Here is a 27,881-nt window from a genome sequence, read left to right as displayed (position 1 = left end):
ACACTCCCCTCCCCTTCTTACAGCTTTGCTCTGGTGAACAGTTTCATTTCTTCCTGTTTTCCTTTCCTGTTTGAGAAAACAGGATGGGGAAGGGCAGCAGAGGGCGGCCCCCACCTCAGGGAGGGGGATAATTTTAGAAGAGAATCCCCTGGCAGAGGTAAGTGGGGGAAGGGAGGAGAGCTGTGAAATTCAACCTGACACCCTTATTCAAGGGCGGGTGGGAAGGACATGGACTCCAGCTCAGGCGGGCACTGCTCTGTAATTCTCCAACAGACCACACCTCCTGTCTTTGCTATCTTGAAAATGGGTACTTATGTCCACTTAACTTCTAGAATTTTGTATCCTCCCTCACCTGAGCTACTTGTTCTTGTTCTGGTACTCTGGCCAGTCGCCCCTATCCTATGCTCCTTTGCCCCATTCTCCCACCTGCACTCTCTCCGCTGGCGACATGCTTTGACTCAGCTGGTTGACAGACACCCGTCATCCCTCAGCAGCTTTCCACAGCTCTTTATTCTCCAATGCTCCAATAGAATGTCCTGCTTCTCACAAGCCTCCCTAGCCACAACTCAAACATCTGCCTCTCCATGCATGCACCCCAACTTAGAGTCCATTGCTTACATCTTCTTATGGCCCACCTAGAATCTTCTACATTTTTGTCTATTTTGAAAAACCTTCAATCTAATTTGGGCCAAATGAAAAATGGAATTCCAGTATCCTCCCCACTTCTACCTCCCCTTTTCAGCTCTACCTGCTTTTCAGCCTCCATCCCATAACCTAATAAGCTGTAACCAGTACTACTTGTTCCTCTAGCTCATCTGAACATGAGAACTCCCAGGGTTAGGCCAATGAAGACAGGTCCACATCTGGCCATACTGAAAGACAATGATAGCAAACTCCAGGGGTTTCAGATCTAGGCATGCCTTGTGAGGGGGGAGAAATGATGCAGCATAAGGGGTAAGGAAATGAAATACACAAGCTTTAGAAGACTGAGCAGCTACAAAAATAGACACCAGGCATACATCAGTAATAAGTACAACATTTATTTGGCACCTGATGGCAATACAAAATCTTGGCAGTGGGAAGTGTGAAGATTCTACCACACAGATATATGCATCCTATACTGACCCAAAGGCAGAATTTGGCAGCAAGTCTTCAAACCACCTGGTTCATACAACAAATATTAATTGAGCACCTCAACTACCACAGTCCTCAAATATGCTGGGCACCATGGAGATGTGAAGGAAGTTGTCTCACACATGATATGTCTTCAAACGGTTTAAAAACAAACAATAAATCAGTGGATAAAAATAAAACACCTGAAAAAAACCAGAAGAGTACAAATACTAATTAAACTGCATACTACAATAGCAATTTAGAAATTGTTAAAGGCAGGATTTAACTAGAGTTAGCTACTTGCCTCCTTCCTTTATTCAAGAAACATTCACTGAAGACCTAGTAAGTTCCAGGTACTGGGTATACAGTAAGTAAGAAACATGGTTTCTGCTCTCTGGGAGCTTTCAGCTTAGTAGGGAAGGTATCAACAAGCAAAACATGCAAATGTGCCTTTACAAACCGCAGTAAGCACAATGAAGGGCCACTAGGATGCAGTCAGAAGAGGTACAGAAGACTGCTTGTGGACAGCATGGACCAGAGGCCTCCACTAGACTCGAGAATCAGATACTATCCCAAAGAAGTGCTCAAAACACCTGCGGCAGTGAAGAAGGAACTGAGAGGGGCTGGAGCACAGTGAGAAATCACCATTTACTGAGATCCAAAGGGAAGGTAAGAGCCAGATCTCGTAAAGTGGGGTAAGGATTTGAATTTTAGATGAGGTGTAACAGGAAGCTAGTGTTCTAAGCAGGGCAGTGACATCATCAGATATTTTAAAAACCGAAACTAATGTTATGTGGAGAATAAACTGGGAGAGAAGCAAAAATGGAAATGCAAAAGGTTTTAAAGAATAAAAAAGTTTCATAAAAACAGAGACAAGTGCTTCTAGGTTAATGGTCTATCACGTATGCTACTATCCTCACTAACATACAGACAGTGAGAAGGGGGTAATGCCTCATAACACTGAAGGAACCCATGCTCAAGCAGATGGCAGGAACAAGATACAGCACACCCTCAGTGGCCAGAAGATCCTGCAAAGGAGGACTTCACAGACTTGGCAGAAACAGTGAATGGGAGGAAAATGAAGAGGGGAATCAGTGCAAAGCAAGAAATTTCCTGGAGGCCGGATGTGAAGTTCAGTTTAACTGCACAGCAGAAATCACAGTAAGGAAGAAGACATCCTGGTGACAGGTGACAGTGTGAGACACAGCACGTTTACCTATCACTGCGTGTTTATACTGAAATGCCTACAAGGTTCATTTCAGTGACAATTCAAAGAAAGCATGACCAGGGAGCTGTCTAGAACTTCCAGTGTCACAGCATGCAGACCTGAGGCTCTGGCCAAAGGCTGGGTGTACAGAGCACAAGGAGCCCAGGGTAAAGCTGAGGAGACGGTCCTTCACCTCAGGCCTACACTCAAAAGTATGCACAGGAACTTCTGCTCACAGTAGCAGGGTCTAAGTCTCTCTGCCTCATCAAGATAGTTGAACACACCCACATTAAATTGGGACATCTTCCAAATCTTCACTGTGGGACAAATGAGGTTGTAGATATGAAAAAAAGATAGGAGATGATCTCTGAGATACCTTAAATGATGTAAAAAAAAAAAAAAAAAAAAAAAAAAAAAAAAAAAAAAAAAAAAAAGCAATGACCAAAGTATCCCTAAGAGCCTTGGGAACAGAAATATCAAACATTGAGAAATCCACATGCTCTCTCCCCACAACAATACTGTGTTCATAATGTCATTTTCCAGGCTCTTTGGCTGTAGCCAAAATGCTTCTGGCAACAAATCCATTCAGAGCTGGCTCTACAGGAAGAGAGCACCACACTGGAAGAGCTGTCCTTAAGTCTCATACCCAAACATGGAGATGGTCGACAGGAAACAAGCCTGGTAGAGTCTCTTATCCCTGAGGGGGGTAGACAGAACAAAAACCATCCTGAAGAGAAGGCTCCATTGTGCCCCCAGCGGTCCAGTGGCCTCCAACAGCATGAACAGCAGGTGGCATCACGTGGGTGGGTGGCCTGGGAACAGGTAGAGCTGCCGACACAGAGTACTACAGTACTCAGACATCTCTTTGCATCGGTGGAATTCTGTGCCAGGGGCGTAGCCTTCACGCTCCTTGATAAGGGCATTCACCTGGGAAGGCAGAACCAATGGTCCAAAGTCTGAGATCACTTTGTGCTCCCACAATACAGACCGACCAGCAGGGTAGACTAATAAAGTGTACAAGGCAGGAAGGAAGGAGAACACTGGAGACGCAAAGGTTTGTAGCACCAGACGGCATTGACTTACCTTAACCAGCATGTCAGCCACGTGCATGTCACAAGCTCTTTCCGAGAAAACCCGAGTGAGGGCTTCAATGTACCAGGAACCCCGTTTGGTGTTCCGCATGGCAGCAGTGCCTATAACCAGGGTGTGAAGGTCATGGGCAATCCTCATAAAGACAGACTTCTGTGCCCTCTTCTACCCTCCCTAGTCAGGTACGGAAACAAAACAAACCCAAGTCTAGGACAGTATAATCTTCTACATTCATATTGTGTCTCAAAATACCTTTCAGGCAAGCATAGCCACATATCATGTCCGAGCGAGTAGGTAGTCTCATCTTCATTAATTCTTCTTTGCCAGCATCACTCTCCTCACATCCAGGGGATTGTGGGTGGTTCTTTCCATCTTGCTGGTCAACCCCTCGATCCGTCTCCTCTATAAAAAGACCAACAGAAGAGACAAAGATGTTACTTTCTCCCATCTTTTATAGATCTGTCATAGGTACACCCAAGTTCCCTCTAATCTCGACTGAAGAGACATTTTCAGCTGTTGCTCCAACCTATGGCTAATGAACTAAAAAAAATAAATAAATAAAAAATTAAACAAGCCATTACTTTCTAGACACGCATCCACTGCTCAAGGGGTAACTTCTAAAGGCCAGGCACATGCACCTATATAGTTCTGAACATATCCCATTCTGCCTAAGGATAAAAGTGCAAAATTAAGTACTCCTTGCAAATGGAATTAGAAATCATCATATTAACTTGTTCAGTTAGTAATGTATAGAAATAACACCTTTTTTTGCTGTATTAGACAATAAAATAGTGATATTCAGTCTTATAAAAAACAAATCTGCTTCCTATTCATATTCTACATTAAAATTACAACCTCAAACTATGTTCCCAGTTAAAAAAAAAGAACAAAACCAAACCTTTGAGACTAAGTGTGATCAGAGGTTTTTACACTTCTAAAGCTTTTTTATACTAGACTACTTGTTTATCAAGTTTGTAGGACAAATTATAGCTGGTGGCCAAGGTTAGAGAAGTTAAAAAACGGGAGAACTTAAAATTAGAACAAAATGGAGTATTTTTCTCCTACAAAGTGAACAACTAACAACAGGCTGCTGTTTATTTTAGGGTTAGGCAGGAATCACGGCTGTAGAATGAGATAGCGTGAAGGTGCACACGTCAGCACACCATACCTAAGAGCGTGGCCTTCCACAGGACGTCCTGTGTAAGACTCAAGAGAGAACGAACTGATGTTCCAAGAACTTTTGAGAAAAGTTCATTAACTCAAAAAAAGTTTTTGTTTTTGTTTTAAATTAAGCATCGTACATGTACTAGGCACTGTCTTCTACCATGATCTAAGATCTAGGGACACACTGAGTTAAAAACAAAGGAGAACAAAATAAAAAGCCAAACCAAAACACCATGCTCTCATCAAGCTCACTCTCTAGTTTGGGAGTCACTGTGTCACGGGAAGATTGGCAAGTTCAAATCTTCAAAGAAGCATTGGCTTCGGGTCACACTTTAATGGACTGGACTTTAGACAAGTACAACAAAAGATTCAAATGACTCCAGAAAAGAAGCAATTTCTTCATCCAGCCCTAGCACTACATATAATTCTGAGGTGGGAAGAAAATGACCACTAACATTTTCTTTTTGTTACTGCCTCTTAAGCGATCTGGCCAGGCTACGCATATCGTTTAAGAGATGGAGAGCTTGCATCTTGCCTTTGAGTTTCAGGCCTATTACTCAGTAAACATTATCATCTTTTCTTCACAATTGATTTCTATAGTATTTCAATTTTTTAGACATAAATCTCGTAACTTTTAAGTGTTACTGTGTGCAAAGCAGTGCTCCGGGTTTTTCTATAAAGAAAATGCTTGCCTTTACATGTTCTTTTTTTAGTGCAGTTCCTCCATGGTAACTTTCCTGAAAAATGCACCACACTCTTTCATAGTTAAACTCCCCAAAGTAGTATCTACTGAAGCTCAAAATCTCAGCTGTGACTAAAGGTTTGTAATTAGTTTGAGCAACTGCCTATGATCGGCCACAGCTCACTACATCGCTTACAGAGATGCTGAGCTTTTTAGATCTGAGTACTGTGGCTGTGTTACATAATGTGGGGCATGGTAGCACACTGTATAACTAGAGGATGAATCTTATCATCTTGGGCTTGTCATGCTGCACCATCCCTTTTTCTGGGACTTTCTCCACACCTGTGTAAAAGCATGTATCTATGGTCCAGGTTAAGCCTTTCCCTATCCATAAATACCTCTTCAAACTAACCTCAGGTAAAACGATCCGTGATGAGTGCATGGGGGTAGGCCCAAAGCTGCTACTGCACAAACTGTCCCCTTGCATGGGAACTAGCCGCAAGCTGTTCTTCACAGATACTTGATTTCCTGAGTAATCCATATACTACTTAGACACACTTAGATACTTTCTTCTGCTTCTGTGATGTCATTTATAGCCCTAGTCACACTGCAGGACCTTAAAATATACCCCGAGGGAAATGTAAGGCATCTGCATGTTTGGATATGGTGAACTTTAACCCAAACTATAAGGCATTTGAGGATGGTGATCACATTCTAACAGCCATGGCTGGCTTTCTCTCCAGATTTACCATGAGCCAGGTACAAGCCAAGTAAGCATGTAGGTGCAAATTCACTTATCATCACAACAGCTTAAAGAATTTGTATATAATAACTCCCCACAGTTTAAGAAGGAAATGAAAGTGGAGGGATGTGAAGGAACTTCTCTAACTTCACATGGTTATTAAGTAGAGTCACAATCTGATTCCGAATTTAGACTCTTAATTACTACTGCTTTCTTCTAGATGAGAAGGAGGCCTGTGTGTCTTCTGAGCCATGTTCCACAGGCCTGGCTCTTAATGGGATAGGAGAGATTGCATGCAAGAAAGAGGAGGATAGAAGCAGCTCAGAAGAGTCCGAGGCAGACATGGGTGCTGTACTGTTCTCCTGCATGCTCTGAGAATGGTAAAGAAAGGAGGCAAGTGCATATGGCATCGTGAACACGGCACAGACAGAAAATGGAAAAGGATAAGAGGGAAGATTTGTAAGAGACAAGCAGAAATCCTGAACTGGAATGAGAAACAAAACCAAGTACATTGCAGTTAATAAGCAGAGAAGAGGCCGGGTTCTTAGGAGAAAGGCAGATACTGGCAGGAGATTCCTGAGAACAAGATATGGAGGTGTTCAGAGCTGGCAGACTGAGAGCCGTGGGCTGCCCAAGTCCTAGCACACCCCATGCATTGGGAGACACTTACAGAGCAAGAGAGGCGGTGGCAGCAGTGAACAGAAGGAGGTGCCCAAGGGATCCAATAGCACCTGAGAGGAGCAAACAGCAGAGTGAGAGCTGGTGGAGGCTGCCCAGGAGCCACCACCCAGATGCTGGTTTGCCAGGGCACTCACCTCCACGGCATGCTTGGATGAAGAACATTTTCGGCTTGTTCTGTAGGCTTGGACAGTTAGCATTGTCAAAAAGTCGAAAAACCTCTTGGAGCTACCAGAAACAAATGAAGGAGAAGGAAGTTAGGTAGCCAGTGAGACCTCTTAAATCCAATATATACAAACGTAGCCATCATCTGAAAGGTGGGGTGATGGCTGATCTTGTCAACTGGACTAGATTTATAATCCCTCAGGAGACACATCTCAGTGTGCCTATGATGGCACTGAATTTCCAGAAAGAACTAACTGAGGAGGAAAGACCAGGAGCCCAGACTGAAAAAGGGGTCTGGGGCAAACAAAGCCAAATATGCCGGCATCTCTTCTTCTATGCTGCATGATCTACCCAAATGCAGGTATGTAGCCTTGTGCTGCTGTCTCCAGGGGAGAGTTGGCTGCCTTCCTTGCCACGGTGGATTATTGTAGTGGCCCACAAAGGTTTCCTAGTGAGACCTGAGCTTGCTTTACCCAGCAGGGCTGCATTAGGGGATGGCCTGACCATGTACATGGTTACTAGGTGATTGGAAGGGTCTACACTTGGCTGTGCTAGGGGAAGGTCTTTTTGCTCCACCCCTTGGCATTCCTATAAATAGCCCTTTAGAAGAGACAGTAGGGGCTGGTGGGTTTTGATCCAAGCCAAGGTTATCCTGTGTTTCTGTTTCTCTCCCCTCTATCCCTCTGCGTCATTTCTACCTAATGCTCTTATCCCTCTCTCAAGAGTAACTTGTCATAAAAAAGTGGGAGCTGGTCTCCTATAGACTATACCCTCAAACAGGGAGCCCAAACAAACTGTTCCTCCCTTAAGTTGTTTCATCTTAAGTATTTGGTCTCAGCTCAAGAAAACTAATAGTGAAAACTGGTGCCAGAGACTAGGGTCAATATAGTAATAAACCTTCCCACATGGTTCACAGGCCTTTGGAGCTAATTTGTTGGAGGAACATCAAAGAGTCTGAAGCTGCAGGCTAGAAAGCCCTAAAATGGTATGAGCAGGGCTTCATGGGCCATTTAAGTGGGAATTCAAGAGACCAAAGTGCAAAGACAAATACACACACAGGCTAGGCTCAGGAGACCACAGAACAAAACAAGGACTCTGATGAGATCACACTGTGTTCTGCTCTGGTGAGGAATATAGATGTAGTCTGTCCATATCTTGAAAACTTGAGGTTGAATTTAAAATAATGGACTAATTGGTTTAGCAAAGACTATTTTAGCATAACATTCAGGCTGTGTGACACGGTTATCACTCATTAAACTTACCCACATTTATAGTGAGTGAAGTGTACAGCATAAAGATATAAAAATGCAGTTTTATGAAGAAAGGCTCTTGAGTTTGGTTCAAGTTAAGGACAGGGTGGGAGTTCTTTATTTTATCAACAGAACTTCTCAGACTCCCATGTCATAGGTTCTCAAGGAGGATAGAACCCAGTGCTAGACATCATGGGAGAGAGTTCTATTAGAGCCATTGAAGCGAAATTTGAACTCTGCATTAGACAATAGGAGAGGTGCGTTGGGGTAAGATTCCAACCAAGAGAGTTCCAAGGTTGAGGGTACAAATTCACACAAAGGAGAGTACCTGAAAAAATAATTCTTAGGTGTTCCCTGCTGGATACAGGATACCCATGGAAGTACTTTCCAAGGTTCAGCTAAAAGAGCAGAGGCTGCTGAAGCTATGGCTCAAGAGGGCCAGGCTGCACCTCAAGCTGGCAGCAGAGTGAGGTATAATCACAGATACTGGCACCAAGGTACCAGAAAAGCCACAATGGATAGGCAATGTGTAGCCTCAGCAGGGCTGGATACCTGTATGGAACTCCTGAGTGGTTCAAAGTAAAAGTGAAGTTTAAGTTGTAATGGAGAGCCCACATAATAGGGGAACCAGAAACATGGGACCTTTGCTAAGGAAAGTTGTTGGCACCAAGTGAAGCAGGCCCCAAAGAGCCCATATAAGCCATACACTAGAACTGGAAAGACAAGTTTACCACGTTAGTTGGAGCAAATGATGCAATAAGGAACCCCAGATGCTGAACATGGAGCTTCGTGGTGTGGTATTCACTCAGGAGGGTTTCAGTCTTGTTTTCATCCACTTTCCTTATTATGACCCCATTCCTTTTCTTGTTGGAACAGAAATGGTTATTCTGTCACTGTATATTGAGTATAATTGTTTGTTTGTAATTTTACCCCCAGTCCCACAATACTTTAAGCTCATCCTGTTGAACAGTGTTTAAACAGTTAAAACCTAGGAGATTCTTGGAGACACTTTTTTTTTTTTTTTTTTTTAACCATGAGATGCCCAGTAAGTCTTAAGAGAACCAGAAACAGGTTATAGTTTAAAAGTTGTGTGTTTGGGTGTCTTATTGTTGTAGAATATTATTTTAAGGTGTATTACTTTTGTTTATGTTGTATTTGTTTAACTCTGTGAAGCTGTGATACTTTGCCTGTCTAAAACACCAGACAGTCTAATAAAGAGCCGAATGGCTAATAGTGAAGCAGGAGAGAGAATATATAAAGGGAGAAATCTGGGAAAAGGGAATTGAACAGGAGGAGCCAGAGAAGAAGGAAGACATCAGGGGCCAGCCACCCAGCAAGTCACAGAGTAAGAGTAAGATTTACAGAAGTAAGAGAATGGGAATAGCCCAGAGGAAAAAGGTAGACGAGACAGTTTAAAGTTAAAAAAAGCTGGCAAGAAAGAAGCCAAGTTAAGGCTGGGCATTTGTAATTAAGAATAAGCCTCCAAGTGGGATTTATTTGGGAGCTAGGTGGCTGTCACCCTAAAAGAGTAAAAAACAGCCAACATCTTAGGACAGGACTTAAAATCATCAAGAACAGTTTCTTTTTTTTCTTTTAAAAATTGATTATTTTTATTTACGTGTATGTGTGTCTGCATTGGTTTATATACACCATGTGCTTGCAGATGCCCACAGAAGACAGAAGCTATTGGATAGTCTGCAACTATAATGACAGGCTGCTGAGTTGACTGATATGGGTACTGGGAATGGGGCGCGGGTCCTCTAAAAGAGCAGTAAGTATCCTAACTGCTGAGCTATCTTTCTAGCCCCTAGACCAGTTACTTAAACTACAGGTCACAACTTCATAGGAGGTCTAAATGTGGGGGTTGTCAAGAGTTATCAAAAGGTTTCTGCATGAACAACAACCAACAATTCATTTAAACTCAAATGCATAACGAACCTGAGGTGTTTCTGTTAGTGCTTTGTTGGTGATCTATTGTGTGACATCATTTCAGCCTAAGTTCTGGACATGTAATATAGACACTATGCACTGCATGTGCCAGCAAAACTGCCTTAAACACCTAGCTCAGATTCCTACAGTGTCTTTACTGGACATACAAAGTTTTCTCTTTAGAGAAGCATAAAGGTCTAATTATAGAAAATGGACTTTCAGCCACATGGTGGTGGCGCACACCTTTAATCCCAGCACTCAGAAGGCAGAGGCAGTTGGATTTCTGTGAGTTTGTGGTCAGCCTGGTCTACAGAGTGAGTTCCAGGAGAGCCAGTACTGTTTCACAGATAAACTCTGTCTCAAAAAAAAAAAAAAAAAAAAAAAAAGAATATTTTTAATATTTTTCTGCCATTACTCTTCAGCACAGACATGTAAGACTGGTAATCTTTAAACTGTACTGTTTGAATTGCTAGATTGAGTTTTATAAAAAATTTATTAAATGAATTTTGGCTTGGGATTGAGACAGCTTTTCCAACAATTTCTGAAATAGCACAAAACATACATCTGCCATTTTATGCTATGTATTCATGTGAAGCAGTGTTCTTAGCATTGATGACTATAAAATAAAAAATGAATCAACTCTGAAAAACACTGAAGATATTCTATGTTTGGGGGTATTCAATATTCAGCTGACATGGTATAACAAAGTGCCTTATGTCCCCACTGCCATGATGGACGGTATCCCTTCAAACCATGAGCCCAAATAAACCCTCCCTTAAGAAGCTTCTTGTCAGGTATTTGGTCACAGCAAGGGAGCAGTAGCTAATACGGACGGACAGGCAGGAGGCAGAATGGCCTATTTTCAATGCTCAGCTTCCATAAAATTATACACACCTGAAGCAGTTTGCCATCCACACCGTAGATGCCACCTTCCACGCCATGTGAGAGGAGTGCCACTATGCAGGAGTCTGTGACCCGGTGTGCAGGCAACTGTGCAAAATTCTGAAGTTTCTCTTGCATTTCCTAGAAGACAAAGACACCTGCTAGTGCTGTTCACTACAGTCAGCATCAACGTAGACACTAACCTCTGGCTTGTTTGAAAGGAACCCTACCTACAGAACATAAAAGTGTTTTTCTGTATATTCCTATGATCACTGATAAGGTACAAATTCTCTGAAAGGCTAAAGAAAACTATGCACTCACGAGAAAAATGCACATGACTTCAGTTATCAAACTCTGAATACAGAGTCACAGGGTCACTGAAATAGATAAGAACTGCTGCATTAAAGCGAATTACTAAAGAAGCTACATAGTGTGTGGGGGGATAGCTCCATAGGTAGGGCATTTGCCATTAAAGTAGGAGCCTTAGAGCTTGTATCCCAGAACATGAGTGATACTGGGTGGGCATAGGGCTTGCCTGTAATTCTAACACCTTGAAGGCAGACATGGGGAATTCCTAGAGGAGTCTGGCTAGCTATTAGTCAGTCACACTGGAAAGCTCTGAGTTCAACTGAGAGACCTTGCTTCAATAAGTAAGGTAGAAAGTGACCAAAGACTCCTGAAATCAACCCTAGGACCTCTAAACACACACACACACACACACACACACACACACACACACGCGCACGCGCGCGCCTCAACACATGTCAACACAAACACATACACGTTAAAAAAAATTATTCGGAACGCCGGCGGGAGCCGCCTGAGGAAAACACATTATAGATTGTATTTTTCCCCCTTCTTCTGTGGACTTAGTGTAAACATGCTTTTTTCTGTTTGAATTTAGTTTTTAAAAATCATTACCATAGATTCTTATCAAATATAAGAAACAGGGGTAGTTAAACTATGAGTTGTGGGAAGGAGTTCGTGGAAACATTGAAAAGAATTGGTTATCCTAAAGCTGATAGTCTTAATGGAGAAGATTTTGACTGGCTGTTTGAGGCCGTTGAAGATGAGTCATTTTTGAAGTGGTTTTGTGGGAATGTGAATGAACAGAATGTATTGTCTGAAAAAGAATTGGAAGCTTTCAGCATCCTTCAAAGATCAGGCAAGCCCATCTTAGAAGGAACAGCGTTGGATGAAGCTCTTAGAACATGTAAAACTTTTGATTTGAAGACACCTACACTGGATGACACAGAGATACAGAAATTAGAGGATGAGGTTCAAACTCTGCAGAAATTAAAGAACTTAAAAATTCAGCGACGGAATAAATACCAGTTGATGGCTTCTGAAACTAGCTACAAATCTCTGGCGTTAAATGCTAAACAAGAGGAAGCTACTAAGAAGCTGAAACAGAGTCAGGGATTCCTGAATGCTGTGAATACTAAGCTCAGTAATGAACTTCAGGTTCTCACTGATGGAGTTAATAATTTGATGATGTTCTTCAGAAATTCTAATTTAGGTCAAGGGACAAATCCAATGGTATTTTTATCTCAGTTTTCCTTGAAGAAATATATAAGCCAAGAAGAGCAGAGCACAGCAGCTTTAACCTTATATACCAAAAAGCAGTTCTTTCAGGGTATACATGAAGTAGTTGAAAGTTCAAATGAAGAAAATTTTCAGCTCTTAGATATACAAACACCATCTATTTGTGATAATGAAGAAATCCTTGGGGAGAGACGGCTGGAGATGGCTAGGCTGCAGATAGCATACATCTGTGCCCAACAACAGATCATATACTTGAAAACGAGTAATTTGAGCATGAAGTCAAGTATAAAATGGGCAGAAGAGAACCTTCATAGCCTAACCAGTGAGGCTATTCGTAAAGAAAATTTGGATGCTAAAATTTCTAGCTTGAACAGTGAGATTCTAAAACTTGAAGAACAAATCACTCATATAAAAGACAAAATTTTGCCTGCTGTGATAAAAGAGAATGCCCAGTTATTGAACATGCCAGTTGTAAAGGGAGATTTTGATCTGCAGATTGCGAAACAAGATTATTATACAGCAAGACAAGAGTTAGTTTTAAATCAGTTGATAAAGCAGAAGGCTTCATTTGAGCTTGTACAGTTATCATATGAAATTGAGTTGAGAAGACATTGGGATACATATCGGCAACTTGAAAATTTGGTTCAACAACTTAGTCAAAGAAATGTGCTCTGTCAGCGATTAGCAACGTTAACAGATCCATCAGCATCTGAGCAGTTAAACTCCAGGACTCCCATCGACGCTAAAGATTATTCTGCTCATAGGCTTTATCAACTTTTAAAAGGAGACAATAAGAAGAAAGAATTGTTTATAACCCATGAACACCTGGAGGAAGTGGCTGAGAAATTGAAACAAGATATTTCTCTAATACAAGATCAGTTGGCAGTATCTACTCAAGAGCATTTTTTCTTTCTGTCCAAACTGAATAACGATGTGGACATGCTTTGTGATGCTTTGTATCATGGAGGAAACCAGCTATTGCTTTGTGATCAGGAGTTAATGGAGCACTTTCATCGAGTTGAATCTAAGTTGAATAAACTAAATCATCTCCTTACTGATATTCTTGCTGATGTGAAGACAAAAAGAAAAATTTTGGCAACTAATAAATTGCATCAAGTGGAAAGAGAATTATATGTATATTTTTTTAAAGATGAAGACTATCTGAAAGATGTTGTGGAAAATTTAGAAAACCAGTCAAAGATTAAGGCCTCTGGTCTTAAAGATTGAAGATTTCTAAAAACTGAATCTTTACGATGCTTGCTGTGTTTCGATTTAAGTATTAGGAGGCTATTTCTAATAAACACTAATAAACTAATAAGGAAAATAAATTTCTTTTACATTTGTGAGGGGGAGGGATGCGTGTATGTACAGTCTCGTACATTAGTGTGTACCATGATGAATATGTGAAGGTAAGAGAGCGTCTTGCAGGAATCGTGTTATCCTTCTACCACAGAAGCTGTAGGGATGGAAATCAGGTCATCAGTCTTGGTGGCAGTGATTAACCCATCTCATCAGCCTCAGTGCTAAGTTTATAAATTTAAGATCAAAGAACATTTTAATAGATTCAATGTCAAGTTGAACTTCCCTAATCTGAAATTTTTAAATACTCCAAAATCTGAAACTTTATAAGCAACTGGGATGTTTCTCAAGTGAAAAATTCTACATCTGATCTTACATGTCAAGAGTCACAAAATACATAAATTATAAAACTACCTTCATTCTTACGTGTATAAAACTTGTCTGAATATAAATGAATTTCACATTTTGACTTGGGTCCTATCCCTAAAATATCAAATTATATATATACAAAAATTAAAATATCTGAAACAGTTTGGTCCCACTCGTTTAAGTTAGGGGCTATTCAGTTCGTGACATTGTTTTTTAACCCATGTAACGATTGACAGAGTAGAAGTGCTAGCTTTTGTAGCACTGGCTGGCCAGACTGGCTTGAACTTAAGCAATCTGCCTGCCTTTACCTCTCCAGTGCTGAGATTAACACCACTACATCAGGCATACTACCAAGTCCTTCTCATGACCTGTTTGCATGGTGCCACTTAATCTTGGCAAATTTTTACTTGCAGGAAGAAAGCATGTTATACAAATATTTTAAATATAATTAAATCTCCTTAAATTGGCATTTTCTACTATTGAATGTTTCAAAAGTTTGTAGAATTTTGAGTTTTGTTTTTTAAGGTTTTAGTTATCTGAGGTCAACTGTGATCTGAAAACACTGAATTTCAAAAGTCACAGAAACTTTAAGTTGTATGCTTTCCTATGTATGTTGTGGACTCTGAAACCCTGGGATGTGTTATACCTTTGTTCAGTGTATGTATGCTACATACTTGACCTTTTTTACTAGTCATTTAATGCCTGATAGCTAGCAGATATATAGATTTCCGTACTATGTGCAGTTTCATTGAATTTTTGAATTTTATCCTCTGTTGGTAAAATCATACTGTTGTATATTCAATAACCAGTGTGTTATATTATAAAATTCTGCTCAAAGTAAAAAAAAAAAAAAAAAAAAAAAAAAAAAAAAAAATTATTCATCAGTTCATCTTATCAAGATACAAAGAAAATATTACGAGGATGAATCTGCTCCTAAGCAGAGCAGTCACAGCACACAGCCTCCTACTTACCATCCCTCCACTCTCAATAAGCAGCTCACCTGTGCATGCTTTGGAGTTTCTAAAGGTGTGAGTTCCCAAAGCATCGATTGTAGCAGCACCCAGAACTTGTGCAAAACATGAAAGTCTGAGCTTCAGCAAATTGTTTTCATAAACTCTCCCACTAATTCTGGTATTTCAAAGTTTAAAAGCTGTTAATCAAAACCAGACATGGTGGTACACACCATTAATCCTAGTACTGTGGATACTGGAGGCAGAGGCAAGAGGATCTCTGTGCCAGCCTGGTCTACAGAGTGAGTTCTAGGACAACCAGGGTTGTTACACATAAAAATTTTGTCTCCAAAACCAAAAACAAAGCACAACAAAAACAAACAAACAAAAGAGTTGCTAATTATCTACTTGGAAATACTTAGGTTTTTTGTTTTATTTTGTTTTTGTTTTTTAAAGACATGGCCTTTCTATGTAGCTCAGGCTAACCCAGAACTTACTATGCAGCCCATACTGGGTTTGAACTCTCAATCCTCCTGCCTCAGTCTCCTAAGCTAGTGCAGGGATCACAAACGCTCATTATCATACCTGGCCTGTTTGGATACTTCTGCTTGAATACATTGTAATAACTGGAGATGGTGAAATTGGTTTTGGTGAGAAAGCAGAGATTTTTCTGGGTAAGTAGAAGCAAGCCACAGCATAGTATTTGTTTATAAAATATATAATTTCACAAGAATGAGTAACTCCAAGTGCTCTATGGAGTCTAGTTAAAAGTTAATTTTGCTTGAAGAATGTAACTATATATACAATATACATACATTATATATATTTGGCCATCCTAAACTTGCTGATTATTATATCAGTAAAAAGGAAGATAATAAAGCTAAGTACATATATACTTTGTAACTGAGTGTAAAATAAATCATCCAACAAATATAGATTAGTTATTTGGGTGGATTTTTCTATAAGTGACATAACTTATAATCTGTAGATTTATTTTTTATAAAAGTATAGTACTTCTATAAATAGCAGGGTTTGTAGCTCTTGGGGATATTTTGGCAGGGGGCTGGAGATCATATGAGGAGTATAATATCTATAAATAAATGCAAAGCTTTATATATATATATATATATATATATATATATATATATATATATATATATATCTGCCATTTTCCAGGGATAACACATACAATATCCTTACATTCTCCTAGCCATCTGTAACCCAAATGCAAATTAAAAAAACAATAGCATATGGTGAGAGTAAAACTTACCACTTTAGAACACACCTTCACTTGCTAATGTGTTAAACTGTGATTCAAGAGTCAAGTAACCTCCTGAGGCAGATACAATACACATTTGATGACAGACACTGAATACATAACTGAGTGGTAAAAGTTAGTGTTCTCTTCAGCACCAACAGCAGAAAGATTCTCTATAATTAATTATACTATTTTATATTTGAAGGGAATTATCACTAGGCAAAAAGGACTGATAATGATAAAAAAGAGGGTCTTGGTCCTGTTTCTCTGCTTGCTAAATAATCATATGATAAAAAGTCAGTCTTCAGAGAGGCCCTACTGGAAGAGGGCATTCTGCACATTCCCAATGCAGCAAAATATGATATTCTCAGCAACCACCTGGCTTATGACATGTTCATATCATTTGCACACTGCTCTCCTGCCTAGGCTATCTCCCTTAGGAGCGTCAGTAACTTCCACCTGCTCTATCCACTCTTCTGACCTCATCTACTCAGGTGGTTTTTACTTTCACCTCCTGTAAGAATAGAAGCTCTAGCTCTGTTAGTGATACATGGGAACAAACAGATGTTGAGAGCTCACTCCACATCTATCCTTGAATTCAGAACCACATTACATCTGTGTGTGTGTGCTAACAGCCCTCAAATTACAAAGTGCTCAAAATTTAGCTTCACTGCAACTCAAGTGACAGAAAAACTTGGGAATGAGAACTCAGAGTCCCTTGAATCTGCCTTAAATACAGCCTAAATGGAAATGGCCTATAAAAAGTACAGCTCATGGACTCATAAAGTCTCCTGAATGTCTCTAAGAACAGCAGCATTCAACTATATTAGTGACACGGTACTGAATCCTTTATCAGGCATCTAAGAGCCATTGTCAAACATACTATTTAGAAAACCATGGACAAAATGGTTTCCTAGGAAATTATAAGGAATGGACAGACCACACCCTTAGAAAACAAATAACAGCACAAATCTGGTTAGGTGACCTTCCACTTCCCTCAAAAGTAACTGAGGTGGACAAGCGACCTACTTCTGTCCCTTTGATGGTGGGAAAAAGTTGTTCCAGCTATGGCTTTTGTTCTTCCTGGTGCAGGGGATTGAATTCAGGGCTTTGCATATGCTAGGCATTTGTTCTAACCACAGTGCCACAATCTCAACTCCCAGCTACGGCTTTGAAGCAAGAATGGATCTATTAAATGGGTAATTATGGCCATGCTGGCAGGAGTACCACGTCAAGAATAGCACTGAAGTACCTACCAATGAAACCGGCCACATCCAAGGCATAGCAAATACATAATTCTTCTCAAGGAGGGGGACAGCCAAGATGACCACAACAAACTCTCAATACAAAAACCAGGATCCTCTACCTCAAGGGGCCAAAGGGATTTTTTTTTTTTTTTTTTTTTTTAAAGACAGGGTCTCACATAGCCTGGCTGCCACCCTTCAACTTACTATGTAAAGAAGGCTGGTCTTGAACTGCTGATTCTACTTCCTCACCACGGCTTAGAATTCTAAATTATACCTCTGATAAGCCCAAAGACCAAGTTTAGGAACATACTATTATAGAACAAAAATAGTTTAGAGTAATGTACAAATAGATTCTTATTAATTTCAAAACAGAAATCCTAAAAGTAGCGAAGTGACCAGTGAAGCTCAGAACGAAGTCAGTGAGGACCAGCCCACTTATTAGGAAATGCTTATGTCATATGAGACCTGTCCAGAAGCAGCCTACCCTACAACAATCCAACACTGACTTAATCAGACTATCACTAAATAGTATTTGCATATATTTTTCTACTTGCAAGAACTCAATCTGCCAAAAGTAATGATTTAAACAATAACTGAGATCTTAAGTAATGGTATCAACGGTGAAGTAATGCCTGTGTAGCCTGATTTATAAATATCCTTTCAGAGTTTGTTTGGAAGGATCTCAGTCTCATCACTTCCTGAGTGACTGGGAGTCAAGTTTCTGAACACACAAATGTGGGAACCCAACCCTGGACTATGGAACGCCATGAAAGCCCAGCCACCCTGAGACAGCAATGTTCAGACGACCGGCTGGCCCTACTTCTTTTTACTAGATTGCAGGAAGCAGCACGACAGAGAGAGAAACATCCAGCAGGCACAAGAGGAACAGAAGAAGCACCTAGCTCCAAAGTGCAGCCCACCCCTGATTTACACGTCAGCCTTCCCAGCCTCAGATACCTGTGCAGTCTGATCATGTAGAACATGGACATTATAGCCCAAAAGCTTGAAGAGGGTGACTAGAGTATTGTGGTCCACATCCCCTCCAGAGCGAAATTCCAGGTCTTTCTCTCCAGTGAAGTGTACATTACTCAACACCAGCGCCAGGCCACGAGGCTGAGACTGTAATCTGTAGGCCTAGAAGGAGGAAGGCAATTAAGACCATGAGCTTCTTAATGACAGGCAATGCGGCTACCCCGTGAGATCAAGCATTTCAAAACACAACCCCAACAACAACCCTCATCCCAAAAGCAGACAACTCTGCAAATCCAACTTCTGCTAATTTTTACCATACCAGGTACAAAGAAAATGCCACAGAAGGTGTCAATCAGCAATGACTTGCTGACAAGGCAGCAAGAAAACATGCAAACTAGGTTCAGAAGACCAGGAAAAGTCTCTCACTCCCCTACCTCTCCTTGAAATTATGCAAACTCACCAGCTGGTAATGTGCCTCATAAAACTCAGGAGTGCATGGCTTCACCTGAAGGCAGGGAGGACCATCACCATTGTCTAAGGAGTGTTCCGTAGTACCTGTGGTAGGGAGAATGCCAAAAGCTAGTAGACATTTCAGCACTGCTCTTTACAACTCCCCTAATTAATCATTTTAGCTGTAGGCTGCCCTTTAAACTGAGGTTTGAGTGAACACTGTTCTTATTCCTCCAACATGTAAGCCTCATGCTGGCACAGACCCTGTTGGCTTCTGCTCATCACTTGGACCCTACATGTGGCTTCATACAGAAGATGCTCAACGCACTGAATGACGGAAAGGGCTTCTGAGACAAGCCTGGTTATAATCACCTCAGTATATATAGGGAGCCCTGAGTGTAGTGGCCTTTTCTTGTTTGGCTTTAAAGAAAAGACAAGTCAAATCACACACAGGAAATCATAGTTCCCACCTGAGTAAGTTGCACAAAAAGCCAACTGTTCTGAAGAATACTACCTGTGATGGAGGGAAATGGGGTCCAACTTACATCCCCTCTAACCTGCCCTGTTAGCATGTCAAAAGTTCATAAAGAACTGTTCCTATCATGAAATATACCTCACCCTTAAGGGAAAATCAGACATCATTCAGAAAGCAGGTAAGTCAATGTGGGAGAGTCCTTTTGTCCCATTCATTCTCACCTGTGGATAGGCGGAGCTGCTTGTGAGGGGGGCAGGTCTCACACACCGAGAAAGGGAGACTTGTGTCATAGTCACAGCTCAACTGTAAGAGATCAAGATTCACCTTAGAGAGATGGTTCTGTCCAAATTAAATAACATCCAGTTTCTCTCTCCCTGGGCCCCCTGCTCCATTTCCTTTCTGGTCAAACTAACCCGTACCAGGATACATTTCTAGGGTTTCATACCGGTGGAAGTGCATGCTGAATATCAGAGAGAGTTGTGAGCAGTAAGTCTTCCAAGTGACTTTGCCTGGTGTCTCGCAGGGCCTCGCAGAAAGCATCAAAAGCCTGGGGACCCCTCTTGGGCAGCAGGTTGAGGAGTTCCACATTCTGGCTGAAACTGCCCCCTTTGGCCTAAGGCACAAAAATAAAACATTACATTTACTTATCCTAGTTATAAATGCTATTTTTCCACATGAGTTTTCTAAGTAGTGTTCTCATCCGTCTTAGGAATTCCTTTCTACAGAGTGAGTGTGCACAGGTGACGTTTTCTGTCACATTCTCAAGGCTGAGAAGGGCATTCCATTTCCTTAGCCAGGGAGCACATCCTTTTCAAAGGTTTTCTCCGTCCCACCCCTAAGACAAGTTTATCTTCTTGGCGCCTTTTTCACCTCGATACCTGGATGAGCTCCCTCATTTCCAAAGTGATGATGTCCTTTTCTAGGAGATGTTCTAACAGTTCACTCAGCAGCAGCTGTTTGGCCAGGACCACGCGGTTCTTTTTCAGAGTTTCCTGATGGTCAGGATGCATACCACAGACTGCCAGTATCCTACAGACAGAAGGCAGACAGAGGGATTGTCAGGTAAGCCTGGACACAGGAGAGGAGAAGAGAGGTGGGTAAGAACAAAATGGACTTAGGAGAAGATGAGGCATATTTTGTTAAATCTCTTTAAATCAAAATGTACTAAGGAGTAACATAGTGACCCTAAGGAAATGAGGTATCTTTCTCTAGAGAAAGTTTACATCAGACTATCTGAAATAATGATCTGACTAGGAGAGGAAACAGCTATCTTGGTCAAATTAATATAAAGAAGCTATATATCCAAGAGAGGAAACATCCCTCTCATAGGCAAGCTCTAACTTTCAGAAAAAATGGCATACTTTTTTCTTAGGAAACTAACCTAAGTCAAAAATGATCTTAGGACAGAAATAAAAGAGAAAATGTAAAGCCAACAGCCATGTTTCTAACACACACACACACACACACACACACACACACACACACACACACAGTTCTCTAGACTGCTTACATAAATTATATCAAAAATATTTTACAATTCCATGATAAATACTAAAAAGTGATTAAAATAATACAAGGTATGGGTAAGCAGAAATTGACAAAGCCACAGTAGTTAGACACCAACGATGATCACGACATAACTTGTAATCACAAGGATAGCCCAAGCAATGGTTAGATTATTTTGGTGATTTAGGTTACCAGCAATAGCTGTATCTGACAGAGTCCCCAGTTTTGCTCTCAAGTTTGGAAAGAGACCTGCTTCTGCTCATAAATAAAAAAATCCCATTTCCAGTATTTGTCCTTTATGTGCCCAATACATATGTAAATCCAGATCTCCAGTTTGTTTAGTACGAGACAATGCTCAGGGTCTGATGGCAGTAGAGGTGATATTGTAACAGGTTCACTTTATACAACAAACACTTTTAGATGCATCCTGATTTCAAAGGGGGTAAAATACAGGGGAGCAAATAAGCATTTTCAATCAGTGAAATGCCAAGCATTGGTCGAATGCCCCTAGCTTAAAGACTCCTACAGTTAGATGGGAAAACAGGGTCCTGTGAAATTGTGTTAGCAAGAGGTATACAGGCAGATCAAGTACTTAGAATGTATCTGCTATTTCAAAATTCACTGGAGCCTGCTATAACAACGTCTCTATGAATTTAAAACTTCAGTTAAGAATCATCTTACAAGTCAAAAACACAGTAATGGGGCTAAATATAAAATCTGGTGAAAATAAAATTAACACTGCAGCTGTTGGTTGGGCATATCCTTAGGCACATAATCAATGGTACAGCAGAGTTCTTAGTTCATCAGGAACATTCATTTCTTCAAAGCTTGTCTTCTCTTAGCTCCCACACTACCGTTCTCTCCAGGGCCACACAGCTCAACACACTCTGGTTTCCTTCAGAGGGCATGTGACCTGTTCCTCATCACCCCCTTCCCTTTGACAGGACTAGGCCTGGAGCTGTGTGTAGACCAAGTAAGTCTAGAGCTTCTGACCTTCTTGCCTCAGCCACCAGGGTGCCAGAGTTACAGCCTCGTAGCCTTTAAATGCTGACAAGGCACTAGGACTCCCCTGCAAAAAAAGCCTCTTCCCTGGACAATTTCATCCCCACGCATAACTTACTGACTTCAGTTCTGAGCCCTCTTATGTCCCAGACCTGAAGTTTGAACCAAGCACTCATGGGTTTTTATCCGAAGCACCACCCATTCCGCACACCTGCTACTTCCTTTATTTCAAACTACGAGAAGAGGCTTAATTATGAACTTTCCAAAAGTTTTCAATCACCTGGAATTTTAGGAAACCCGTGGGAAGGGGAATGAAGAGAAACGACACCAAGAGGATTCTAATGTTTTGATTCGGTGTCCTCTGAAGGCTCCCGTTTCTAAGTTAATGCTACAGATTTGAACAGGAAACATTACATTCTGTCCTCCCGTGCCATGTTTGCATCACAACCGACTGGGGAGAAGGCGAAGACACGGGGCCCATCTAGCCCTCTCAAAGGATTCCAATCCCCTACGCCTGTGTGGAGTTCTCTAACAAACATCTATTATATGGAAAGCAGTGCAGGTCACGTTACAGTCAATCCAAACCCAAAGCGCCCCAGGCCGAGCAGCGAAGTCTGCAGAAGGTCTCCTCGGCGTTTGAGGAGACTCGAGTTTACATCCTCAGGCGAGAACTGGAGGGTAAAGGACCGAGCATCTTTTCCAGAGACGCCGCAGGCGAGATCTGGCGGGACTGACAAGACCCACTCTGGTACTGACTCCCCGGCGCCGGACAAAGGGAGGCTGCCGCAGCCTCTGCCCACGCGGGACCAGGCCGAGAGGCCGCGCCACTCGCCCCGCCGCCTCCCGCGCCCTGCCCTCCTCACCTGCTCCTCCTGTCCGCCGCCATCAGCCCTTTCCGGTGCAGAGTGGACTGCGACCTCCCGCTCGGCGCGGCCATTTCCAGCTTTTCCCCCCGGGCTGCACACGTACCACCCACAACACAAACAAACCCCGGGCCCCGCCAGCCCCCGCCAGCCCCCGCCTCCCTCCTCCAGCCTCCCACCCTCGCCGCGCCTGCGCAGCGCCCCGCCCCGGCGCCAGCAGGCCCCACCCCCGCCGGGGCACGCGCAAGCGTACACGGCTCGCGGGGGCCCGCGCAACCCAATGGGCAGAGAGGAGGCTCTGGGCGGAACGGGAAAGGGCGGGGAAAAGAGCGGGGCTTCTCCCACCGGGGGGTCTGATTGGCTATGGATTCCCGCGGAAACCGCAGCCCCCTCCCCCTGTCACCTCTCCTCCCCCCCCCCCCCCCCCCTTCATGCAATAATTTCCAGGAGACCAAAGGGGGCTGGGCTTCTCCTCATTGTTCGCCTAGGACTTCCAGGGTCGGGGTGCACGGAAAATGGAAATCACTAGAAGGCGCGCTTCTCCGAAGCTGGGGGTGCTCTTGGCCGCACTTATCCTACCCTATGTGGCCTCCCGTTCTGTCTGTATTTAGATCTCTCTCTCTACCAGTTGTCCCAAGACGAGATTATCAAGTCGTGTGGATTGCCCAGTTGGTATTGAAAACAATAGGCACTGGAATTGGGATTTGACTCTTGATGTTTTTACTAGCCTCCTGTTCTTGTGCAAACTATTCAGCTCCCCTCACTCTTAGACTCTCATTACCCTGGTAGGTAATACCCCACCAGGAATCTAAGCGAGGCTTGATGAAGCACAGCTGTCACTCCGAGGCACCGCTCCAGTTTCTCTTGACCACCTCGCTCCTCGTCTTTCACCTTACTCTGGAAATGCTGGTCATCAGGTAGGCTCCAGAATGTTTCCAGAAGAATCCAGGTGTGCCACCTATATCTCAACTGGGAAGGACTTGCCATAGCCTGACTCCCCGCTGGTTTGAAGGTCCCATCTGTGATGTCCGGGCCAAACCGGTTTCTGATGAAGTAGATATTAGGACATGCTGGGCAAATGAGTGCAGAAATGAGAAGTTCTGAGAGCATCGCTTAGGGAAGTATCCTTTTATCTTCATAGAAAACATTGTCATCGTCAGGGTGAACAAAACAGATTTCGTAGGCAGGGGGTGGAGTAGCGGGCTCCAATTTGGGGGCCACCCGCAAGCTTTGCAGATCAGGAGCAGTGGATACAACTCGTGGACCCCTAAGTCGAAGAGGTCTTCCAGGGTTTCCTCTTCGAGTCATTGTCCCCTCTGAGCCCACTCGCCTTTTCAGCCTTCCTGGGCTGGGCCTCTCGAGCTGGCTAGGCTGCGCCCCCTCAGCTCCTGGGGTTATTACAACACTGTTGTAAGGGGGTGGTTGCTCCAGCTCTTGGAGGTGGTGCTGTGATTGTGAGTCCATCACCACCACCGCCTGCTCGTAGGTTGGCACCTCAAAAGCTGCATTGTCCCTGTGGGAGGAGAAATACGGTCATTAGTGGCTGCCTGAAAGGAGTCTTTTTTTTCCCCCCTTTCCACTCTTGCAAAAGACCGTCTATTGTCTGCTGACTATTGCTCTTAATAATACCAGGGACAGAGGAAAGCAGAATCTAGGCTTAAGAAACCAAAGGCATAGAGGGAATAAGGACCTATGGCAGTGGTTCTCAACACGTGGGTCATGGCCCCTTGGAGGTCTTATCAGATATTCTACATATCACATTATGGTTTGTAACAGTAGCAAAATTACAGTTATGAAGCAGCAATGAAATAATTTTATGTTTGGGGGTCACCACAACGTGAGGCACTTGTATTAAAGGGTCCCAGCCTTAGGAAGGTTGAGAACCGCTGGCCTAAGGGCGTGTTCCTGTCATCCTGCTCTCCCCATTAACTCACCGTGCATTGCCCGAGGCCTCTGGATTCTCAGTCTGCCTTGAGCGCTGCCTTGATTGGAGGCCCCTCTCCACAACACAGGCCAGGAGGCAGGCAAGAAAGCAGAAGCCAGCCAAGCAGAGGAAGAAATAAGAAGCAGGGGCCACATCAGGCTGGATGACCAGTAAAGCCAGCCCCAGGAGGAGCGAGGCACTGCTCAGGAAGAGAAATGGCTGCTTCAGTTTTCCCCACAACTGCCTGGGCACCATGGTCCCTCCCAGGGCACCTGCAGGAAGACACACAGCTGTGTGTTAGCTAGCCACTGGCACCACAGCAGTGCCAGACCCCAAAGTAAAAATAGGCTCCTCTGTTTAGGCTCCCGTTTTCAGTCTGAAAGAAATGATCTTCAGGGCCTGGGGGGAAGGGGGGGGGGAGGTCTCCATCATTCTCTCTAGGTTGTTGGTGTGGAAAGCTGGGAAACTAGTCCAGTTCGGACTCTCAGCCTCATGTGACTTTACTACATATGCCATGGCACTGCCTGCAGTGTTCCTTGCTTTCTCTCTCCCCTGCAGTCCCCCTTCCAGCTCCCAAGTACACCATGCAGGATCCAAGGGCCAGTTACCTTGCCTGTGGCCTCTGCACACAGGCATCTCTGGAATCCAGGTGATGGGTCAGGCTTTTCCCTTTTCCTGTTCTGGTGAGACCTTCATTCTTCTCCTCCCAGTTAGAGTCCTCACCCCCACCCCCACCCCCACCCCCACCCCCCAGTATGGCCCTGCTGGACAGAGGCAGAGGGGCCATCACTTACCTGTCAGCCAGACTTTTGCTGTCTGCTACAGTTGAGTCAACCCATGCTCATCACAAGGCCCCAGGGACACCAACTAAGTGAGAAAGAATCTTAGAAAGGCCTAAGCCAACCACCAGAAGGCCTAATGACTTTCTGCACCCCACGTAGTCCCGACCCGAGCCTCTTGCCCCAAGTCATTACGCTCTGATGTCATTCAAGTTTCCTGTCAGCACAGAGGCTGGGAGGTTCGTAGGTAGGGGACAGCTTTTCTCTGAGAAAACAGCCAACAGTCAATCTCACGACAGCTCCCACGGGGCAAACTCCCTGCCAGTGTCCTGAGTTCGGTGTAGCAAGAACTCAGCAGACCCTCTCCGCCCACACCAGCGGGACGCCTGCCGCCTGCGCCCCGCCCCTTCTGGAGGCCCCAGGAGCGCTGGCTCACCTGCCTCTTACCGACGGACGCAGAAAACCGGTCTCAGACCTGGAAATCAGGGCCAGAAGGAGGAGCCCACTTGCCCCACCCTCTCTTCTGCCCCAATCCTTCCTTCGGGCCTAGTTTTTCTCCACCCTGTTCTCCCAAGACTGACCTGTTACTGCTCCACCTTACCCTTTCCCTTCACCCACCACCAAAGCCCTGCCCCCTCCGCTCTCAATGGTCTTTGTACTTAGGACTGGAATCGGAATTAAGTCTTCCCGTCCTTTTACTGAAAGCATCTTGGGTGCTGATCACAATCCTGAGCACAAAGTACCTTCAGATTGGTTTTGTACTTGTCTTTCCTGAATGACTGGAGCAGAGACAGTGGCATATTTAGAATACTGGGTACAGAGGGAGCCATGGTCGAAATCGGAGTGGTGCCTCCTGCCTCTGCTGCTGTGTCTGTGGATTCTTTGTCTCGGGGAGGGTCAGAGGTGTGCTCTTGCTTCCCAGCTCAATTAACTGGCTTCTTACAAATCCAGCTCCTAGCTGAAGCCTGCTTTGGAGTCTGCACTGAGTAACCACACCCTTCTTTTCTCTGCTCCAGCTTTTGCCTGGTTATGTAGTATTTTCTGTTTCTTTCCTGTTCTACTTTGAGTTTCTCAAGAGAAATGATTCCTTTCGATCTTCTTTGAATCCCCGAAAGTAAGTGGACTCTTGACACTGGAGAGACTCCCGCGGTTGAGTTTATGCCCTGACCAGGGGCTGTACCCATTCTAGTGCTCTGGTTGTGGGTCTGGATGTGAGAATGAGGGAGGGAGGTGGCTGGGGCCCTGCTGTGTCTCAGAGCCAGAATAGAATGAGTGGACTCTGTTTCTTCCCCCGCGTTAGCATTGGGCAAACCCAAGAGAGACTAGAATACAAATATAACACAGGGTCTCCAGGAACAGTTGTGTGGGCCATAGACAAGACAGATGGGGGGGGGGAGAGACAGACAGACAGACACACATACAGAGAGAGAGAGAGAGAGAGAGAGAGAGAGAGAGAGAGAGAGAGAGAGAGAGAGAGAGAGACTATGGATTTGAGAATGAATATATCTGAGTAGTATATGTGGGTTGTGGTGGGACTTCTGAGTGAACCTCTGCCCAAGCTTCCTTTGGAGGAAAGGAGGGCCAGGACAGGCTGTAGTCTCCATGTGAGGTGTATCTCTATATAAAGTAGGAGTGGGGACAGGGAAGAGGGCAACTTGTACCAAAGTAGTTCGTTTGTTTGTGCCAGTTTCCTTACTATTCAGCTCATATGGAGAAAGTATAACTGGAATCCAGAATTAAACCCTCAGTTAATACTCCAATAGGAGGAAGTTGGTGAGGAAGTCCTTGGTATACATTGTAAGTTTTCTTAAGGTGTGAGTTGGGGAGGGAGAGGAATGGGGTAAGAGGCAAATGGCCAGAGGGTGTGGGTAGGAGTGTCTACAGCATGAGGACCTGGCTGTGCTCCTGAAGGGAGAGCTGGGACCTTTATAGCTTAAGGCTCTTGGTTTCCAGAGGAGGCTGTAACGTTGAGATCTGATAACTGTGGTAAGCACTAGATGTAAGTCAGAGAGTCTGGACTGTCTTAGCCTGTGTTCTTTAATTCCCTAACCCAGTAACTTGAAATCAATTGCATTACTTTCAAAAAGTTATAAAAATATTTAAAAGAGAAAGGAAAATGAAGATTAATAATTATCGTGATACCCTTTAAAAGTTTTGTAATTCTAGGCTGTTCACAAGACAGACCATACTCTGGTTCATGCTAGTGTACACTTATTACTGTGCAACTGTAAAATGTTTGAGAAATTAGGCGGCATGTATTTCACCTGATGATAAAGTCTTTACTAGAGTAATTTCTGTTTAGAGATCAAACTCAGGGCCTTTCATAGACTAAGCAAACACT

The 27,881-nt window shown here is 43.4% G+C and overlaps 3 protein-coding genes across 5 annotated transcripts; 1 reads left to right on the top strand and 2 right to left on the bottom strand.

Annotated features, from left to right (window-relative positions):
* Window positions 1-1,020: 1,020 nt before the first annotated feature.
* On the bottom strand, window positions 1,021-22,970 carry Casp2 (caspase 2). 3 transcript variants are annotated; one of them, XR_009378208.1, is made up of 12 exons: window positions 22,838-22,970; window positions 20,345-20,495; window positions 19,912-20,079; window positions 19,688-19,769; window positions 19,002-19,096; window positions 18,527-18,703; window positions 10,914-11,042; window positions 6,813-6,903; window positions 3,662-3,811; window positions 3,404-3,513; window positions 2,967-3,247; window positions 1,021-1,316 (listed from the first exon to the last, which is right to left on the bottom strand). XR_009378208.1 is itself a non-coding variant. In XM_059257648.1 (11 exons), the coding sequence occupies exons 1-11, from the start codon at window positions 22,909-22,911 to the stop codon at window positions 3,116-3,118; spliced, it is 1,359 nt and encodes a 452-aa protein (XP_059113631.1). In that variant the 5' UTR covers window positions 22,912-22,970; the 3' UTR covers window positions 1,021-3,115. The 3 variants fall into 3 exon arrangements, 2 of the variants coding, with proteins under 2 accessions (XP_059113631.1, XP_059113632.1); XM_059257648.1 differs by having other exon boundaries at window positions 1,021-3,247; XM_059257649.1 differs by lacking the exons at window positions 1,021-1,316; window positions 2,967-3,247; window positions 3,404-3,513 and adding an exon at window positions 6,668-6,728 and having other exon boundaries at window positions 3,668-3,811.
* Window positions 11,709-14,123, top strand: LOC131906846 (HAUS augmin-like complex subunit 3). The gene has a single exon (XM_059257647.1). It carries the CDS (start codon window positions 11,865-11,867, stop codon window positions 13,671-13,673), a length of 1,809 nt encoding a protein of 602 aa, XP_059113630.1. The 5' UTR covers window positions 11,709-11,864; the 3' UTR covers window positions 13,674-14,123.
* A 316-nt stretch (window positions 22,971-23,286) lies between the features above and the next one.
* Window positions 23,287-25,896, bottom strand: Tmem139 (transmembrane protein 139). Its single transcript, XM_059256589.1, has 3 exons — window positions 25,556-25,896; window positions 24,772-25,033; window positions 23,287-24,350 (listed from the first exon to the last, which is right to left on the bottom strand). Exons 2-3 carry the CDS (start codon window positions 25,014-25,016, stop codon window positions 23,951-23,953), a joined length of 645 nt encoding a protein of 214 aa, XP_059112572.1. The 5' UTR covers window positions 25,017-25,033; window positions 25,556-25,896; the 3' UTR covers window positions 23,287-23,950.
* Window positions 25,897-27,881: the final 1,985 nt, after the last annotated feature.

Source organism: Peromyscus eremicus, chromosome 3, assembly GCF_949786415.1.
Source record: "Peromyscus eremicus chromosome 3, PerEre_H2_v1, whole genome shotgun sequence".
Lineage (NCBI taxonomy): Eukaryota > Metazoa > Chordata > Mammalia > Rodentia > Cricetidae > Peromyscus > Peromyscus eremicus.
Note: the sequence above shows the minus strand (reverse complement) of the source record. Positions and strands in the feature narration are given on the sequence as shown.